At 45.9% G+C, this 13,971-nt stretch overlaps 1 protein-coding gene and 1 pseudogene across 6 annotated transcripts in view; both read right to left on the bottom strand.

Moving 5' to 3' along the window:
• Positions 1-12,913, bottom strand: part of ZNF341 (zinc finger protein 341) — a 38,712-nt gene extending 25,799 nt beyond the window's left edge. The window contains exons 1-5 of one of the 6 annotated variants that reach the window (XM_036229515.1): positions 12,809-12,913; positions 8,049-8,159; positions 5,979-6,175; positions 3,436-3,585; positions 780-1,031 (exon numbers count right to left, since the gene is read on the bottom strand). In XM_036229515.1, coding sequence (XP_036085408.1) covers positions 780-1,031; positions 3,436-3,585; positions 5,979-6,175; positions 8,049-8,159; positions 12,809-12,839 — 741 coding nt within the window. In that variant the 5' untranslated portion in view covers positions 12,840-12,913. Of the gene's footprint in view, positions 1-779; positions 1,032-3,435; positions 3,586-5,226; positions 5,285-5,978; positions 6,176-8,048; positions 10,327-11,313; positions 12,462-12,808 lie in introns of those variants that run through there. The other 5 variants (XM_016162257.2, XM_036229514.1, XM_036229513.1 and 2 more) reach the window with 5 other exon arrangements.
• On the bottom strand, positions 7,533-7,651 carry LOC118610443 (annotated as a pseudogene).
• Positions 12,914-13,971: the final 1,058 nt, after the last annotated feature.

The following is a 13,971-nucleotide window of genomic DNA, read 5'->3' on the forward strand; positions in this document are numbered from 1 at the left end:
AGGGAGCACCCCACTTATCCTACCCCAGGCCATTCTAGAGCAGTCAACAGCCAGCCAACCTCCAGACACGTGGAAGAGCCCAGCCAAGATAAGTGATGTTGTCAAACTGACCACCATAGATGTGAGAACAATAAACACTTTTTGCTACATACCGGCGGTCCCCAACCTTTTTGGTACCAGAGACCAGGGCTCTTATGTGATTCTAATGCCTAAAGATCTGAGGTGGAGCTGAGGTGATAATGCTACCGCTGGGGAATGGCTGCAAATACAGATGAAGCTTCATTCGCTTGCCAGTCACTCACCTCCTGCTGTGTATGCTGGTTCCTATGGCCACAGACCAGTACTAGTCTGCAGCCCGGGGTTGGGGACTCTTGCTATATACCACTGAGGTTTTGTGGATATTTTTACACTGCCATAGCTAACGGATAAACCAAGCTTGTTAAAAATCTAAGAGATACACAGGTAACTTTTGGAATCCTCTCTCCAAAAGACAGGTATTCTGATTGTTCTGAGCACTCCCTGAAGGTGGCTTGTATTTCTGCTACAACCTGTACTTCATACCACCTTCTCATGGTTTGCATTTACATTTATAGCTATGATGGCTTGATTAAAATCCCTCTTGTAGTACACTCCATGATCTGGTTTTGCCCCCTCCACCAATGATACCTCCAGCTCAGTGTCTGACACACAGCTGGTGCTCAGGGGAAGGAAGGTCCAGGCTATCCATGATGAGCATGACACTTTCTCCCCCTCCACCCCAACCGCCATCCTCTACTCACCTCCAGGGGTGGGTAGGGCTGCATTCCCAGTGCCTGGATCTCCACTGTTCCACTTCCAGCCAGGGGTGCCGTGGCACTGTACACCTCCACCACGCTATTTGCACCAGGGTTAGGACGTCCAGGGGGGCCCAGGCTCTGGGGTGGAGGTGGAGGGGGCTGAGGGGGTGGGGGTGGGGGCAATGGAGGAGGGGGTGGAGGAGGTGGTGGAGCCTGGGTGAGGTAGCTGGGTGCAGAATGCATATTCAGGCTGCTCTGAAATCAGAAGAGAAAAGTAAAGTGTGATACCTCTTGATACCAGCTGTCTTGTTTATCAGTGAGGAAGGAATTTGCCTTAGCTAGCCACGTGGAAGGAACTGCCACCCACAAAGCAGCTCAGAGGATGGGACTGAGAGGGAGCATGGAAACAGAGTCATGGGGGAATTCACAGGAACCATCAGCCAGGTGCTGCTATCCCTTTTCTCTGTGAAAGTTGGTAAAAATGGCCCAGCTTGTGCAGAAATGAGTTCATACAGCAGGCCTAATGTTGCTGTCTTTGTAAGGGCTTGCTTTTAGGACCGGCTCTTGACTGGCATCTGAGAACCTGCCTTGTAGAAGGTTCCTTATGTTGATAAGGATGGTGAACATCTTCTCATTGAGAAGTCTGGAATTTTGGTCATAATGGTTGGGAGACTAAGTGACCCATCTCCAATAAAGGCCCTGGCCGTAGGAGTCTTGGATGTGTTTCCCTGGGCAGAAATACTGCACGTGCATTGCTGCTCTTCACTGCTGGAGGAAAAGGTGTGTTTTGTGCAGCCTCGTACCACTTCCCCAAAGAGAACTGTAGAAGCCTGTGCCTAGATTCGTCCAGACTCTAGTTGATGTGTCTTCTTCCCTTGGTGACCCTGCCATGTGTCCTTTTGCTATAATAAACCACAATCATGAGTACAACCATCCTGAATCCTGGGAATCTTCCTAGAGTGTCACTAAATGGATGGGTGGCTGTAGATGCCTGAAATTGACTTCTAGAAAATTATTCTACAAAACCAATCAAGCAGGAAAGGTGAAGACATTAAGAAGTACAATTGGTAGTTATGAAATAGTCATGGGGAAGTATGTGGTGTACAGCATAGGGAATGTAGTCAATAATATTGATAGTGTCGTATGGTGTCAAATGGTTGTTGGACTTATGGTAGTCATTTCTTTTGGCATATAAATGTTGAAACTCTTAGCACCTTGAGAGTACACTGAGGCTAATACAGTATTACACATTAGCTATATTTTAATAAAAACCTTTAAAAAATAATCAAGCAGGTGGGCAAAGATATCTGTACATGGATGTTACTTCAGTCATTTTTATAACAGCAAAAAGTGGCAATGATCTGCATGTCCACTCATCAAGGCCTGGTTAAACAGAGGATGGCCCATCCACACGATGGGACCCTTTACGGCTGTTAAAATGATGCTGCCACCCACAAAGTATGTCATAAAGGGTGCTCCTCTTAATTGTTCTTTCTTGGCTTCCATATATTTGGGGAAAAATCTTGAATAACAAAAATCAAAAGTGTCTCTTTCCTACAGAAAAAGCCAGGAAGGGAACAAGGGAAGAGAAAGAATGCCTCTACCCTACATTGGTTTGACCAGAGATCATTTCTGTATTGGAAAATCCCAAGGAGCCACTATTCTGAGGAATATTTTGGGAAATACTGATATAGAGCAAAGCAAGAAAAACAAGTTCTAGAACAGTGCATATAACATGACTCGTTTATATAGATGTGTATATTATAAATATATTTATAGTACAAAAAAAAAAAAAGCTGTTTATTTCTCTATTTGTATTCAAAGGTCAGGAAAGCCAGACACCAAAATTTTGATAGTGTATTCTTTAAGTGGAGTATGGGTGATTAATTGATTTCTCAGCTTTCATTCTGAAAAATGTCAAACCTACAGAAAGGCTGAGAAAGAACACATCGCACATTCTTGACATTTCATCTAATTCTCAGTTGTTACCATTTTGCCACATCTGCCATATGTATGGCAAAGCCACTTGAGAATTGTATTTCATCAAGCCACTTGAGAATTAGTTAGAGACATCATAACACTTTACTCCTCAATACTGTGTACTCAGATGTATCTCCTAAGAAGGATATTCTCCTGTATAACCACAATTCGATGATCACACTCAAGAACTGATTATTGATGTACTATTATAAAAAATATTCAAATTCCTCCCTAGTCTGATTTTTCCCATTAATGCCTTTATAGCTTTTTCCCCCCAATCCAGGATCCAACCAAGAATTGCACATTGCAGTTGGTTACCATGCCGCTTCCCTTCCCAGATTATAAACAATTAACTTTTTTTTTTTTTTTTTACTTTCCTTTTGTGTATTTTCTAATATTTTCCTAGTGGATATGGAACATTTTTGTTAAAAATAAAAACGGGAGTCAAATAGCTGGACTATGGCTATAAACCACCTCCTCCCAAAGTCATGTTCTGGGTCCCCACTGCAGTGGCAGCTTCCCCACCCACAACATGGCTGAGCAGGGAAGGCAAACTGTCCTCCTCAGTGTGGGGAGAGGTGGGGCCCAGCCCCCTTTTTTTCTACAAGATTCTGAATCTGCAGGAATCAATACGCAGGCCTGGAATAAAGACCCTAAGAGAAGCCAGCCCCCTCCTTACCTGTACGGGTGGAGGGCCTTGGGGGATGGGTTGGTCCAGGGATGTGAAGGCCGACATGGCAGACATGAGCACATCATCACTCACCAAGATGTTCCCCTGTACCAGGGTCTGGATCAGCGGGGACGGGGGTACTGTGATGTATGTGGAGATCTAGAAGGAGAGAGAAGCGTTGGGGGCGAGGGAAGAAGGGCAGGGCGGGGGGCAGAGAATGAGAGAGGCAGGGAGTGAGGGAACGAGAGAGAGAGAGAGAGAGAGAGAGAGAGAGAGAGAGAGAGAGAGAGAGAACGAACATGTGTAAGGCTCTGGAAGGAAGCAGAAGGCATGATGCAAAAGCTCTGGGTTCTGGAGTCCCACAGACCTGGATTCCATTTCTACCTCTGCTGCTCCCTGCTGCTGTGACCCTGGGAAAGTCACTCCACCTCTCTGAACCTCCATTTCCTCATCTAACAAATGAGAAGAATAAGTTACACCTCCCTGTAAAGCACATATCCTATGACCTAGCAATAATACTTTCTGGCATCTATCCTAGAGGAACATTCACACATGTCACAGGGAGTCCAGGAACAAGAGTACTTTGCAAAGCATTGCTTCTCACAGTGAAAATGGAAAATAAACTTGAGGCTCATCGACAGGGGAATAGATTTAAAAAGACAACATAGTCATGGATAGAACACTATACAGCAGGTAAAAGGTACTACATAATAATCAAATTACATAATAACATGTACATTATGTACTCTTATTCTTAAAAATCTAAAATACTACTACTATGTAATTCCTGTGGATACTTAAATAAGTATAAGAAAATATCTGAAAAACTTGAAAAGAATACCCATCAGCAGTTACCTGGATGCAAAGGAGAGGAATAGTGCCAGAGGGGCCTTGATTTGCAACATTCTAACTTTTAAAAAGGGAACCATGTATTCCTTGTAAACATACAAATGATTAATAAAAATAATATTACTGCTCTCAGGTTAACAGGATGAAAGGCAGATCTTACAAGAGGGTCAAACTACACTGACTGCTCCTCTCAGTAGATAGAAAGGGTGTTTTATTTGTTTACTGTTGCTTTATTTTAGTAGCAGACCCTTGGTATCTTCCTAGGTCACCCTGAAGAGGAATTTTCACTCAAAAGGCTAACCAGCTCTTTGTTTTGATTCTGTAGATATGTTTGCTGCACAAGCTGTACTCGAAATTAACTAAAGACTCATCCTCCCTTTTGCTTGTTCTAAGCAACAAATCTAAGTGCCTGTACCCTCTAGCAACTGGCATGCTTTGTAATTCTTTGTAACTGCCTGCAACCCATAGCAACTCCCATGCTTTGTAACCATCTGAGGACAAATTAACCAATCAGCCTATGCCAAATAAGCTCTACATAAGCAAAGTTGCAATTGAGCTCATGCCCCAGATCTTGAGAGGCTAGCTCCTCTGGGACTGCTGGTGTAATAAACCTGAGTTCTCCAACTCTCCAAATGATGCTTGGTTTCTCACTGGTCTGATTTTGCAACATTTCTGCCACAATTTGTCTCTGTAGGACCTCTGAAAACAGCAGCAACTCAGCCCCTAAACCCACGGTCCCTGTTCAAACAGGATGTCCTTGCCCTCGATCAAGCAAGGACAGCCCAGGCAAGTTATGGAAACACCCTACATTATAGCCAGAAAAGGTAGTGTAGATTCTGGCTCATATATATTTTTACAATGTCACATGTGTCCGGCTGAGATGAAAATGGGAAATTGTATCCATGTCCATCCAAGTCATTTAGGCAGGGGGATTCATGTTTGATAACTGACCATTTGGGTGCTAAAGTTATTTTCTTGCCCAGAAATGGAGGAATTTCCTTCTTTCTTCCTATTGAAAAAAAAAGAGGGGAGAACAGGAAAATTTTCTTCTAAGAAAAGTTAAAATCAAGGAGTGAGAAAAAAGACTATGTTCTGTGTTAGATGTCTAAGACCACTTGAAAAGTTTTAATCTACACGTCCTGTGGGTCTGGGATGAAGACTTTATTTTAATGGCAGGAATTATGTCTGTAGAATGGAGGAAGATAATGTTTTAAAGGAATAAGGAGGAAAGAAGAAATTGGAGGGAAATTTGACTCCTTGATCTGGCATCCTGAGACATGCCCAGCTTCCTTTAGGAGGATTCTTTAATCTCACTAAGAGCTGCTACCCAGGGCCTTTGCTCCAAAACTATGTTCCTGACCAAGGACTCTGCAAGATTCTCCAGATACCTACTAGTTGCATGACTCATTCTCTTACCTCCTTAGGTCTTTGCTCAAATGTCACCTCTTCACAGAGTCTCTCCCCAAGCACTGTATACAAAATGGAAAAACCTCCCACCCCTGTCCTGGCATTCTCTCTTTCTTTCTCTGCATTTAACAGTCTATAAAAAGTATCTCTCTACACTTATTTGGGTGCTCTCTAACCCAACTCCATGAGGACCGTGACTTGGTCTGTTTTTCCATCACTGAACCCCAGTGCCTGACCTACAGTGGGTGCTCAAAAAAACACTTGCTGAATGAATTAAAAAAAAACAATTAAAATACCTGTCGATTTGCAGGAGGTGGGGCCTGCTGGACTGCTGTGGGTGCTGCCGAAGGTGTGTAGATGCTGTTGGTGGCTAGTGAGACTGTGGCCAGGGGTGGGGCATTCCCCTGACACTGTTCCCGCTTGTGGGTCATAAACGCTGGTAGTGAGTTGAACTGCTTTTTACACTTCCCGCAGAGAAAGACATCCTCATCATCTAGGGGTCACATGGCAGAATGGCATAGATAGGAGAATAACAAAAAAAAAGCAACAGCAACTTTAACAGTATTCTGTGATTCCACATACATGTGTCAATTTTGACCTTCCTTCTTCTTAGGAACTTCCAGAACCATACAGGCACCTGCACGAGTATCCAGTCATGTGCGTAAAGGTATCCAAAAATTAGAATCAGGAAATAGCAAAGTGCTTCATTTCAGAGTTGTGAACTTCAGACTCTTTATCCTGAATTTATTCATCAGTTACCAAATGGGCCACATAATCACACTCTTCTGTGCCTTTACAGCCCATTTCCCTGTCAAGATGCCTAAGAACTACTCATTCTATAAGGATCAGTTCAGTTGTCACCTCCTCTAGGAAGCCTTCCTAAAGCAGTGGCCACAGTTCCTTCTTCTAGGCATACCTTTTCTAACACACTTTTCCCATCATTACCAGACTGTGAGTCCCCTAAGGAAAGAAAATATGTCTTATTTATATTCACCATAACTGTGATATCTCCTGGGCACATTGGAGGTCCTCAGTGGATGTTTGTTGAATGAATGAAAAACTAAATGAATGATTAGCTACAGTTAACACAACCCATTTTTGAGGGTCTACAACAGGCCATACAATGCGCTCAACACTTGACATGCTGTGGTAGAAATGTCTAATCATCTCCCAATACTTACTCTCCCTTCTTAGACAGTAATATAAATTTTAGTGAGAAACATGGCTGTCTAGTTAAAGGCTATATTTCCTAGCCATTTTTACAGCTAGACATGTCATGTGACTAAATTCTGACCAATAGGACAAGAGAAGAAATATACTGTTTATGCAACTTCCTCTTAAAGGAAGGGGTATGACTTCTACTTCCTTCTTCCCTTCATGTTAGCTGGAGTGGGGAAATGAAAGAGGGAGGCTGAAGCAGCCATCCTAGACCGTATGTTGAGGGCCACAAGAATGAAGGAGTCTGAGTCTCACCATATCCACTTCAAATGTCCATCAGTACTTCATGTAACAGAGAAATAAACTTTAATCTTGTACAAATCAAAAGAAACTTGCATTTCTTATTGAGAACAGCTAAAATCGTATCCCAGATATTGTCACAGATTCCTATGAACATAGAACTATTATCTCCATTTTACAGATGTGAAAACTCAGGCACAGAGATAGTTAACTCACTTGCCAAAAGCCACAGAGCCAGGAATTACAGAAAGAAGGATTCAAGTCCAGATGTGTATTTCTCTGTTCCCAGCATGGTTCTCAAATACTTAAATATGTTTGTGGAATGAATAAATGAATACTCAGACTCACACGGAATACTTTTTTTTCCCCAAGATTTTATTTTATTTTTTTTCCACCTACAGCACCTGGTATTCCTAGGTGGTCTCCCATTCAAGTACTAACCAGTCCCGACCCTGCTTAGCTTCTGAGATCTGACAAGATCGGATACGTTCAGGGTTGCATGGCCGTAGACTCACACAGAATTCTTAAAGAAGTTCCTTGCCCTGTGTCTCAGGGGTATGGCCTGTAAATCAGAGAAATTCATGCTCAGCCTGTTCTTTTCATAGAGGGGAGGCTGAGAAATGACTTCCAGTCAAAGGTACAGGCATTGCTAAGCATCAGGACTCCTAGTCATTCCATGTGTCATGATCCCCACATTTGCTAATTGATTGAGGGTGTCCTCAGAGCTTAGCAGAGAAAGGCATGAGCCTGAAGATTCAGGCTGGGAGGAAGGGAAGAAGGTTCAGACGTCAGAGGACATCCTGGGGACCATAGTGGGCAGTTCACTCCCACATCCCCTCATGAACACCACTTATTTATCATGGGGAGCCACGCACACTTTCCACTGGTGAACCTGAGCAGATACTCACCCAGTGGCTGGATATCAGGGGGTGCGCTGACACTCTGGCCTGTTGGATCAGGGACTGCTCCTTGGCCATCCAACAATGACTGGACGGCCAGGACGGTCTGATTATCCATTCCTGAAGACAGAAATGCAGCCTCTTTGGAAGGTGGGCCCAGCATCCTACTCTGACTTCACCCTTACAAGCCAGACCCACTGCAAGGCCCCTGTGGCAAAGAGTGCTGGCTGTGCCCTGATATACATGTTCTCTTTCCACTGCAATAGAACCCAAGACTTTGGCTGAAAACATGACTCCAGAATAAAAATTACACTTCCCAGCCACTCCTGCAGCCAAGGAATGTCTAAGTTATGGCCAACGGAATGTAAGTAAAAGTATTACACGGCAGCTTCTGGGACGTTTTCTTAAAAGTTGTCTGGTAAGTGAACCCCTTCTTTGTCCCATCCTCCATCCTGCTTCCCAGAAGAATATGATGGTGAGAACTCCGGCCCCCATACCAGATCATGAAGACAAGGCCCATATCCTAGGAATTGCAGGGCAAAAAACTGGAAAGATCCTGGGCCTCTGAGAACTTTGTAGAACACAGTCACCCTCATAGCTTTGGATGATCTTCCTCCTGACTTCCAAGTGAGAGAAATGAATTTCTAGCCTATTTAAACCACTGACAAGTTGTGCTGCTCTCTTACTCACGGCTGAATCTAATCTGGAAAGCAAGTTACTAAGTCTTCCCCATCTACATCCCACAAATCTGTTTGCTGCCCTTATTTTCCAATGCATGCTTGTCTTTTCTATTCTTCAATAAACAGTATAATATGAATTTGTGGCCAGCAGACTCTTGAAAAGCTAACTACTTCCATGTTTTCCTATCAGTTGTCACTGTTGAGGTTCACAGCAGTACACTTGTGCAGCCATGTCACTAGCTGGATAAGCTTCCTCACATTTAAGTGGCCACCAAGGCACACTACCTTCCTCCCAAATAACCCAGAGGATGCCTCCTTCTCTCTGATCCCTCAACCAACACTTGGCTTCTAACCTCTCAGCCCTTTCCTGGATGCCTGCCCCAGCTTCTAACTGCAATATAAATTAAAACCATTCCCTCATGCAGCCAAAGTGAATTGATACTTCCCTGTCATAACGCAGGCTGTCCCTCCTGAAGCCAGCCCTTTCCTCCATGCCCACCTGCTCCCGCAGAAACCACCTGCCACCAACTGGTCCCTCTCTCCACACTGTGCCTGCAACCTTTCCTTCCCCAAACAGCAACACATGCTCAGGTCTCTCCAGAATGCCTTCCCTCCAATCCATGTTCCCATCTCTCCTCCCTTCAACACTAAGCATCCAATGAACACTGTCTACACCTTCCATTTCCTCTACCCACCTTCCAATTCTCTTTCACCCACTTGATTGGGGCCTAAGCCCACCATTCCACCAAAATCACTGAAGACCATTCAACAACATAGGACATTCCTTCCTGAAACACTCCTTTCTCTGGCTCCAGGATGCCACACTTCCTGGGTCTTCTCCCTCTTTTCTGTTCATTTCTTCCCAGCCTCCTTTGTTTTTCTTCTCCTGTCCATCTTCTGAATGTTTCTTTTTCGAAGGGTTCCTTCTCCCTGGACCCTCTCTCCTTTCCCTCTTATACTATCTCTGGGTAGCCTCACTTACCCCAGTCTGGTTTTCCCTAATATTGGAGTTCTAAAACTGGGGTTCATGTTTTCTTGAATGAGCTTCAGTAAATCTTCTGTTTTATGCAAAATTGTGAGTATGTTAACATTTGTGTGCAAACCTGTATAAGAACATTCATAGTAGTTTTATTTATAAGAGTAAAAACCTGAAAGCGACTCAGATGTCCTTCCATAGATATCCTCAGATATCTATACAAGAGAATACCACTCAGCAATATAAAGAAACTACTGATATACACACCAGTATATGAACCTCCAGGGAATTATGAGTAAAAAAAGTCAATCATGAAGGTTACATACTGTATGATTCTATTTACATGAAATTCTTAAAATGACATTTTAGAAATGGAAGACAGATTAGTAGTAGGCATGAGGGATGGGGGGGCGGGGAAGGAGGTGGGTGTGGCTATAGAAAGGCAATATCTTTGAAATCATTCTGTGTGTTGACTATGATATGACAGGATAGTTCTGCAAGATAATACATTGGGGAAATTAGGTAAAGGGTACATGGGATCTCTGTATTATTTCTCACAGTTGCATGTGAATCCTTAGAAAAATATTATTTCAAAATTAATATTTTAATTTAAAAAATACTGCCTGTTAAAGCTATGGAGGAAAAAGAAAAGAAAACAAGAGAAAAAAGAAAACTATGGAGACAATAGAAAGATCGGTGGTTGCCAGGAGTTACAGGGGAGGAATGAATAGGTAGAGCACAGAGAATTTTTAAGGCAGAAAATACTCTGCAACATTATAATGCGTACATTGGTCAGACAGAACGAACAACATCAAGAGTGAACCTGAGATAAACTATGGACTTCGGGTGATTATCAATGTAGTTCCGTCCTTGGTAATGAATGCACCATTCTGGTAAGTGAGGTTGATAATGGTGGAGGCTATGCATTTGTGAAGCAGGGCATACATAGGAAATCTCTGTACTTTCTTCTCCACTTCTTTGTGAACCTAAAACTACTCTTAAAAAGCCTTTTATAAAATGCTGCTTATCTAAACTGAACTCAAACTAAATGTGTCACCGAGACCCTTCAGTTTGTTCCTCTTCCAGTAATCCTTATGAGAACAAGGCACCACCCAGCTAGAGCCCCTGGGGCACTCCTTAAATCTTCCCTCAACCTATCTTCCCTCCCTCCCACCCTTTCTAGTCCTTCAGCAAGTCTAGCCTGTTCCGCCTTCCAAATATCAGTGAGATCCATTTCTTCTCCACCCCCACAGCTCTCCCGCTGGCCCACGCCATCAAGTCTCAGCAGGACAACTGAAGCCATCTCACTCACCTTTTGGCTGCCACTCTAGCCCCCTCCAGTCTGTTCTCAGGGCAGCCAGTGTGAACTTTATAACACATACATCAAATTGCATCACTCCCCTGTGGAAAACCCTTTCTTAGCTCTAGCCTGAATCCAAGATAAATTCAGAAGCCTCATCTCTAGCTGTTCACCCGCATGAATTTCTGTGAATCCTAAAACACCCGCCCCGGGAGTTTTGTACATATAGTTCCCACTGCCTGGGTCACCCCTTGATCCCCAGTTCTGCGGCCCTTCCCCCAGCCCAAAACACAGGATTGTCCTAAGAACTGATCTTGCCTTTAATTTCTTCATTGTCCAATACATGAACACATTCTTGCAGTAAAAATTCAAACACTGAGGAAGTCCTGGAACCTAAAAAGAAAGTCGGCCTCAACCCATTGACCTCCCAGAGAGAACCACCACTGACCCTAGCTCTCCACATTCATCACCACCAAGGAGCTGAAAGCCAGCTGAGGTTATCTTCTTTTACTGTAGTTTACCTTTTGTGTAATTCTGTAATTGCTTGTTCTATAATTTGTTTCCCACCAGACTGTGGGACAGGCACTGTGTCCAGCTCAATGAATATATACCTGAAGCTAAATCTCTCCAGATGGGAGAGTTACCGGCATTTCACGGTAATAACTCTGATCCTCCAAGAAGTGAAGGAATATGGCTGAGATCTCCTGGGGAGTTGCAGCACTCAAAACCTCAGGCACAAACATTAGTCCTGCCTACTTTCAGTCTGCATTCTAATTATGTGTATGCTCAGTTTATCACACTCCTCCAAGAACACTCGTAGGTCTCTATCCTCCCAACATTAGTCATGGCCCTGAAGTCCCTAGGCTTCCCCACGACTCCTAGCACGCCCTCAGTGTTTACTGTCTCCAGAGCCTACAACTCCCTACGCTTGAAGCCCACTCTCATTTTAGTATCTTGCAGAGCACAGGACAATCAGTCGATCGGTGCCCAGTGTTTGCTGGTCTGGGTCTGGGAGCATCTATAAGTCGCAGCCAAGCACACCTTTGGCACCCATCCTTTCTTAGTCTTTTATTAAACTCTGCCCCCGCACAAGGTAGGTGCCCAATGTTTGCTGGCATAGTATGTGAGCACCAAATCCTAGTCTTGCATGGTGGTAGCGACTATCTTTCCTGTTCTGAATTTGAGACTATGTTACAACACGAGGCACGCAGTCGTGCTCAATACAAGTTCTTCGTGATCAGGACGCCTGGTTTGGAGGCTCCAAGCCCCTCCCGGCCCGCAGCCGTTCCCACCGCGGTTAATTTGCGGCCCTTCACTGTGGCCTCCTGCGCCGCGCTTTTCCAAGCTTAGGCGGCCCCACCCACGCCGCTGTTCCCTCCAGGGAAAACCCTCCCGCGCCCGCCTGCGGCTGGAGCTGTCGGGTCCGAAACGCCCCCTTCCCGCTGGGCCAATCCTCCCCGGCTGTTCTGGTCCCGGTGCTTCCTCCCGGGGCCTTCTCTCCCCCGCTGTTCCTGTCCCGTTGCCCTCCCCCCCTGCTCCCCGGGCATCGGTTCCCGCGGCTGTTCCGGTCAACAGGCCCGCCCCGCCACCAAGCTTCCTCTCCGAGGCTGTTCGGTCTCGTTGCCCCCACCCCACGGTCCGGCCTGGGCTCCCGCGGCTGTTCCCGCTCGCGCCCCTCCCGCCCTGCGGCTGTTCCGGCCCCGGCGCCCTCCGCCCCACAGCCGCCACGCGCCCTGGGCCCGGCGCCGCGAGGGCGCGGCGGGAGGGGGAGCAACGCGGAACAGCCGCTTCCCTCGGCCGCGCCGCCGCTCACCCTCCAGGGCCTCGAAGATCGTCTGCGCCATCTTGTAGCCACCGCCTCCACAGGAGCCGAAACGACGCTACGCGAGCATTGTGGGAGCCGCGGCGGCGGCGGCGGCGGCGGGGGTGACAGCGGCGGCGGCGGCGGCAGGGTCGTGGCCACCAGGGGGCGCCCGTGAGCCGCCGCCGAGCCCCTGGTCCTGGAAACCCGGCAATGGCCAACAGTAGCCCGCGGGACCCTCAGTATCCCCAAGCTTTCGGAGTTCCGCTTCCATATTCCTGTCACCAGCGCATGTGGATCCCTAACCCCACCTCACTCCAACCCCCAACTTTGCACACCAACCCATCGCCACCGCACACAGGGGACCTCTCAACTGCGTTATTGGGACTCCCATCTCCACCACACCGGACCTGTCTCCCCAACTGTGTGTGTGTGTGTATGTGACACACACACACACACACACACACACACACACACACACACGTCTCCACTGCACGTGAGACTCCCAACTCTGCATCACGGACCTTATTCCTACTGCACGCAGTATCCCCCTCTTTTGCAACCACACTTCTTAACCCAGACTACTCAACTCTGTCACAAGGACCTCTAACTAACACAGGTCCCCTTCGCAAACTGTGCAACAGAGCCCCATCTCTTTTAATAGGCCTATTCCCTCTCCCACAATGAGCCCTATCTCGCCCGCCATCATTTTGGAGATTCACCAATGGCTGTTGCTTACCCCCTCATTTCCACCTTTTGGGGACCTCCACTTTTTCTTCACAAAGACCTGCACCCCTACCTCTTGCGGACCCCATTTCAGTCACATAAGCTCCCAATACCTGCCTCCTGTAAGCTCCAGTCCAGCCTCATAGTAAGCTCATTCAGATCTTCCAGGGATCCTTTCACTCCTCATTCAGACCCCTATCACACAGACCAATCTCTCATCTTTATCCGTGCTCCTTCAGCCACTTGCGAGTGCTTACTACACATCGAGTCCTATAATAGCTCCAGGAATGCAGTGATCCTTTCCCATGGAGTTAGGGTTAGGGAGAGCAAACAAACATTAAATCTTAAAAATTATTGAATTACGAAGTGTGATAGTGGTTTCAAAGTAGTACAGTTGGGTAACAAGGAAAAGTTGGGGTGTGGGAGTGTGTAGAGAGTGAACTAGGAAG

Source organism: Rousettus aegyptiacus, unplaced genomic scaffold (assembly GCF_014176215.1).
Source record: "Rousettus aegyptiacus isolate mRouAeg1 unplaced genomic scaffold, mRouAeg1.p scaffold_m13_p_12, whole genome shotgun sequence".
Classification (NCBI taxonomy): Eukaryota; Metazoa; Chordata; class Mammalia; order Chiroptera; family Pteropodidae; genus Rousettus; species Rousettus aegyptiacus.